The 6,630-nt window shown below is 41.9% G+C and overlaps 1 protein-coding gene across 2 annotated transcripts; it reads left to right on the top strand.

Moving 5' to 3' along the window:
• The first annotated feature begins 3,319 nt into the window (after positions 1–3,319).
• zbtb14 (zinc finger and BTB domain containing 14) lies at positions 3,320–6,463 on the top strand. 2 transcript variants are annotated; one of them, XM_083547346.1, is made up of 3 exons: positions 3,473–3,598; positions 4,346–4,387; positions 4,618–6,463. In XM_083547346.1, exon 3 carries the CDS (start codon positions 4,632–4,634, stop codon positions 5,967–5,969), a length of 1,338 nt encoding a protein of 445 aa, XP_083403472.1. In that variant the 5' UTR covers positions 3,473–3,598; positions 4,346–4,387; positions 4,618–4,631; the 3' UTR covers positions 5,970–6,463. The 2 variants fall into 2 exon arrangements, with proteins under 2 accessions (XP_083403473.1, XP_083403472.1); XM_083547347.1 differs by lacking the exon at positions 4,346–4,387 and having other exon boundaries at positions 3,320–3,598.
• The last annotated feature ends 167 nt before the right edge of the window (positions 6,464–6,630 follow it).

Genomic DNA, 6,630 nt, shown 5'->3' on the forward strand with positions numbered 1-6,630 from the left:
ATGACATCGGCTGTATGTCTGGGGTTGTTGTCATTCTGCAGAATAAATTTGGGGCCCATCAGATGCCTCCCTAAAAGTATTGCATGATGGATAAATATCTGCCTATATTTCTAAGCATCAAGGACAACATTAATCCGGAACAAATCTTAAATTCCATTAGCAGAAATGCAGCCCAAAACTTGCAAAGAACGTCCACCATGCTTCACTGTTGCCTGCAGACATCTGTCATCAGTCCAGAGTGCCTGCTGCCATTTTTCTGTATCCCAGTTCCCTTTTTTTGTGCATAGTTGAGTCACTTTACCTTGTTTCTATGTCATGGCTTTTAAGCTGCAATTCTTTTATGAAGACCAGTTCTTTACTGGACAATAGATGGGTGTACCTATGACTTGCCAGTTCTTTGATGATGGCACTCCTGTTCATCTTCCCGCTAAGGGAAGTATCATGATGTGTCTGATCTGCTACAAATAGTTTCCTTGACCGATTACTGACTCTATGGATCTCAACATTGCCCATTTATTTGTGCTTTTTCAAAATTGTATGAACATCCTGAAACTCAGTCTGCTTAAAAACCTTTGCCTATAGTTGGCGATGCAGTATAACTACCTTGTTGATGTGCTCAGTCTTGCCATGGTGTGACATGACCTGTGACATGAAACTGTCTTTCACAACATCTTTGTGTTTGGCTGTTCCTCACCCTGTTTTAACCTCCTACACAGCTGTTTCTGTTTCAGTTAATAAATTTATTAGTAGTGTATAAATGCATCTTGGGGAGGTTTTTTTTTGCTACAGGCTTGCTCTCAGGGACAAACTTATACTTATAAAGAACATCGATTAATTTTTATCACCACATTATCTGCGTAAAGCTGCTTTGAGAAAATGTTCATTGTTAAATAGGGTGGTCACACTAAACATTTGATTTAGATGTTCTTCTGTTCTCTCACTTTGTATTTTGTAAATTAATAAAAAAAAAAAAAAAAAGCCCAATGAAGATATATATTTTTGAAAGCATTCTTACTTTACAGCATTTCTTGACACCTGCAAAAAAACTGTACCATATGTATCATCATGTTTAGTGCAGCAACACTGCAAACCATGAAGCACACACATAACAAGAGCGACTTGTACCAACGGATGCAATATAGCTCCAGTGTGACTGCTGTGATGAAAATGATTCCTTCGCCACAAAAATAATACCTTAGCAGCAGGGGGTTCACAATGGTCTCTTTCCATCCACAGCTGGAGTAGGGGATGACTGAAAATTGTGCACAGCAGTAAATAGGCCACAGTGAGTAACTGCATGACTATAAACCGAACTCACATGGTAGGCGTTATTGATTTAAAAAAGTGTAGATATAAAATATGCATACCTAATAAACTGCCGGTGTATGTTTTAAACTGTAATCCTGATATATTAAAACCTGGTGTGTTGTAAATGTAAATTGATATTAAACAAATAAATAAACATTAGTTCCATGTTGACTTGTCAGGAAACTACAGTCAATAGGGTTTTTTTTATTGGTACTTTTTTCCAGTTTAACTTTTGTTTTGTATTGGAAACTTAAAAAAATTCTATAGCAGCACACTTGAAAATTAAAGGTTTTATTGCCATTGTTTACAACAACAAAATCCCCATGCACACATAATAACTGAATTTATGCATGTGGCTAAATGAGCACAAATCTCCATAACCACACTGCAAAATTTCCCATTAGAGTGAAAGTTTTTATAACAGCAAATGAAGACAAACTGTGAAAGGAGATGTTCAAAAACCACATCCGAATCTAATCTGTCCACAAATGTTTGTCTATATTGTGTGTCTTACACATAACAGACAACAAAAGACCAAAAAGGCTCTCCTCAAATAGTCTCTTGTACACTCCTATTGCATATAGTAAATGCACAGATACTTACAGATGCGAATTTGTGATTTTTTTTGCACATACTGTAGTTTATCGCACATTGTAGTTCTGCCACAAAGTAAGCAAAACGCAAGGTACTGATGTTAAAATAATCTGTACCCGAACCTGGACGTGCATCCATGAGGTCATGATTTGCCAAGGATGTTGTAGACGAACGTGAGCGACCTGCACAGATCTCTGACCTCAACCTTACTAGAATGAACTGGAACGTCCTCTGTTTGCCATGTCTGCTCATCTATACTCAGGGCTTGACCTCATTAATGCTCTTGTGGATGAATGAACAAATCCTCACAGCCATGCTCCAAAATCTAGTGAAAAGCCTGGCCAAAAGAGTGGAGCTTATTAAAACAGCAACGGGAGGACTAAATTAGAAATGGCATGTTCACAAGATTCTCTCAGGTATAGATTTGATAAGAATCTTGGATATATTGATCCCCCCCAAAAAAATTGGTCCTCAGCGACCTCACGGAAATTCAGCTGTACACTCTCTCCACATCTTTTCTGTTTATGTATATAATTGTGACTCCTGGACTTCTGGATGTCTTCCTGAAAAAGTCATTCGACGTGTTAAATATGTTGTGCAGATAAGTGACCAGGAATTATGGTGTTAAATTTGGGGTTGTAGTCAATGAAGACTCATGACCTTGGTACAAGTTTCATCATGGTGTCTATCGCAATGGTGTTGTCAGTAGGTCATGTTGCAGAAGTCAGGTAAAGTCTGGTGGGAGTCAGCAAATCTGAGCCATTTAGTTCCAGTTTAAAGAAATTATATATCTTATATATCTTGCTATATAGTAAAACTGTATAGCAGGACATCTGTGTGCTTGTAACATTGTGGTAACAGTTTGGAAAAAAACCCAGTTAGGGGTGTGGTGTCCAAATACTTTTGGACTTATACTAAATTTCAGGAAATGTGACGTCAATACATCAAGTGGGCGGGGTTTAGACCCTTTATCAGTGTCTATATTGCAAATAATCAAAAAGCAGCTTTTCTTTTATTCCTTTTGACTCAACTTATTTTATTATCTAATCACTAGGTAATAACAACAGATTTGTCAGAAGATACAAAAAAGAAATTTCATTTGATTATTCTTTTTGAATACAACTTTTATTGCTATAATAGACCTCCAGGGATTTAACGAAATATCGCACCAGATGCAAGAATACGAAGGACATCACCTCATGTTTTGTTTTTGCTGTTGAATTTCTTCACATGATAAAAGTTTTTTATTTGAGCATAATAAGATGAACGGTATTGTTAGTCCAGTTCCACTTAAGCTCCGCCGGTGTAACGGCGGGCGCGCAAACCGCGCGCGCGCGCTCTCTCCAGTTTCCCGCGCGTGACAGTGGCCCGTTTGGCGCCAGCAGCTCTGTACCCGCGCTCCGCTCCCTGAGATCCTCCGATTCAGCAACAATCTTTGCAAAGGCCTCTACGTTAGGACCCGGGGCGCCTGTGCGCTGTTTGCGTAAGCGCGCTGCCTGGCGGCGCAGGCTGCGCACGCCCTCGCTCCCGTCTGCAGTTCCGTGCTGGCGCAAGCGCGTTCTCCCGCGTGTGTGCGCGCGTGCGCGTGTGTGTGTGCGCTCGTCCTCAGGCCAACAAAACACAAAGTGCATTATTCACTGGCGGTTGCGTGACACTCAACGCGGACTTCTCCAGGGGATCGGAGCGCCGCGGGAGGGTGAGGAATGCGCTTTTTGCGCTAACCGGAGCGGCTTTTTTTTCGGGGGCGAACCGCGCGGGCTTTGAGCGGGGATGCCTGCGCGCTCTCGGCTTCGTCATGTCAGGAGTGTTCATGGCTGCTCGTGCTTGTGTCCGTCGTGAACGGGCGTCCATATTACTAGCGCGCTGCTGAGGGGGGAAAGACTCGTGCACACACACATATTCGCGCGCGCACACATACACATATATATACACACACTCACACACACACTCACACACACGGAGTCGAGTGTGGCAGACACTCTTCGAACAAGATTTTATTCTACGAATTGCCGGGTTTAGTCGCGGTTATTTTAGTTGAGAAATTGTTGCGTGGGTTCTGATATAACAATGCTTTGCTAATGGTAGTTAGCTGCACTGTTAGCCAGCAAGCTAGCTAGCCAGTTGGCTAAATGCTACCCGTTCTTAGTAGTCTTTGGGGGATAGCATAACAAGATGGTTGCTAACCCGGGTGGCTAATGCGGCAGGAAAACTATAGAAAGAGACAGGATTATTAGCCCAAACATACCTTAAATAGTGCATGGGCATGTCTGTAAAGTAGGAAACTCATTCGTGATATCATGTAACATTCAGACATTTCACACACCTTTCCTTTTTCGACTACGGGATGTTAACATCCTGTTAGCTAACAACATTATTTGGCTCCCTAGCTCTGATGTTACCTGTGATTGTAAACTCATTCACTCTTCTCCTTCCCAAAACACAGCTCACAGTGATGGATCTTTTAAGAAAAAGAAGCTCCAAACATGTAGGATATAAAGATATATATATATTCATCTGCTTATTTACTGTAAAAGGTCCTGTTCTGGTTACAATCAATAATAAAAAGAAAAACATTTAAAGATCCAAATCTTACTTCTAAACTGTAACAGAAAGTGCTCAAGTCATTGTTTATATCATAATTATTTCCTAAAAGCAAGAACACTAAACATTTACATTTATTTCGCTATCTCTCTTTCTCTATCTGTCTCTCTCCAGAACCCTGTTCCAGCATGTCAGAAACTTTGAAATATGTGGATGATGAACACAAAACGATTTTCCTGAAGATTTTGAACGAGCAGAGATTAGAAGGCGAGCACTGTGACATAGCTGTGGTGGTCGAAGACGTTAAATTCAGGGCACATCGGTGTGTGTTAGCTGCCTGCAGCAACTACTTCAAGAAGCTGTTTAAGAAGCACGAGGTGGACAGCTCGTCTGTGATCGAGATCGACTTCATCCGCTCTGACATCTTCGAAGAGGTGCTGAACTATATGTACACGGCGAAGATTTCGGTTAAGAAGAAAGATGTCAACTTAATGATGTCATCGGGGCAAATACTTGGAATACGTTTTTTGGACAAGCTCTGCTCGCAGAAACGCGACATGTCCTCCGAGGAGAAAAACGACCATAAAAACGCCAAATATCCCTACGAAGCCCTTGTTAAAATCGGGCTTCCACCGGACGAGTCTCAGTTGAATCAAGACAATGGTGTCCAGGTAATTGGGGACCAGGAAGACACGCCTTCAGACGATATTGTCGAGGAGCCTCAAGGCAATCACGATCTAGACAAATCACCCAACAGTGCCCTGCGAGTGGAGGAAGCCACTTCACTTTTGAAAGAGCTAACGCAGGAGGAGGTAAGCAAGGTTGCCTGTTACGATCAGGATGTGGAAGCAATGGACGCTGAGCCCAAAGAACTCGGTGCTCACACCCAGACCCTTGCGTTTGCTGACAGCATGGGGGACGTTAAAGATGAGCAAGCTCCTGGATGGAGCACAGCTACTGCAGACATGAAGCTTGAATACCTGCTGTACGGCCACAGGGACCAGTTCCCCTGCCAGGTTTGCGGGAAAACATTCGTGGACGAGAACCGGCTGAGGAAACATGAAAAGCTTCATTCTGCCGAGAGACCGTTCATATGCGAGATATGTACCAAAGCCTTTACTACGCAGGCCCACTTGAAAGAGCATTTAAAAATCCACACTGGTTACAAACCCTACAGATGTGAAGACTGTGGCAAGTCTTTCATCCGCGCACCCGATTTGAAGAAACACGAGCGGGTGCACAGCAACGAGCGGCCCTTCAACTGCCACATGTGCGAGAAAGCTTTTAAACACAAGTCCCACCTGAAGGACCACGAACGGCGGCACCGAGGCGAAAAGCCTTTCAGGTGTAGCTCTTGCACCAAGGCTTTTGCCAAAGCGTCAGATTTGAAGAGACACGAGAACAACATGCACAGTGAGAGGAAGCAGCTGTCTGCAAACAGCTTGCAGAGCGAGACTGAACAGCTGCAAGCGGCCGCGATGGCAGCGGAGGCCGAGCAGCAACTGGAATCCATAGCATGCTCATAACGTAACGTGTGTGTGTGTGTGTACGCTCAACACACACACACTAATGCACTGTAGAACAATCTTTTCTTACCCATTTCGATATGGTAAAAAAACAGATGCAGTCTTATTGTTTTGGTCATGTTTTAAGTTCATTTTTTTGAACTATTAGAATATCAGATCTTGATAGTTTATTAATTTTAGACAGATAAGTTGATTAACACTGTCGGATATTTTTAATTTTCTTCCAGATGTAAATGGTGCAAGAGTTTGTTTTTTTTCCTCACTGTAAACCAAATGTATTTGAGTATTTGTGGCAGTGCGCTGGGCAGTGAATTGTACTGGCTTACACTTGTTGACACAGTTCACATGCAACGGTGCCAGATTTGCTAAGGAAACAAGAGTTATCAGAATGATGAAAATTGTCTTTAAAGGTCAGTCTATCCATCAACTTTATCTTACAAGATGAAAAGATTTACATTATTGATATTTTTGCTGTAATAAAAACGTTTCCAGAAGTGCAGACTTTTTTTGTGCATCAATTGCATTTTGGTATTTTATCTTTATTTCGGTCTTATATTTTGTGTGTGCCACATAAAAATGTATAGCTTTTAAATCATTTGAAACAAACCTGTGGAACTCATCAAAGCAATCCTCACAACCTAATGATAACACTGAGTGTAAA

The sequence above is a fragment of the Silurus aristotelis genome (genome assembly GCF_946808225.1).
Source record: "Silurus aristotelis genome assembly, chromosome: 1".
Taxonomy (NCBI): domain Eukaryota; kingdom Metazoa; phylum Chordata; class Actinopteri; order Siluriformes; family Siluridae; genus Silurus; species Silurus aristotelis.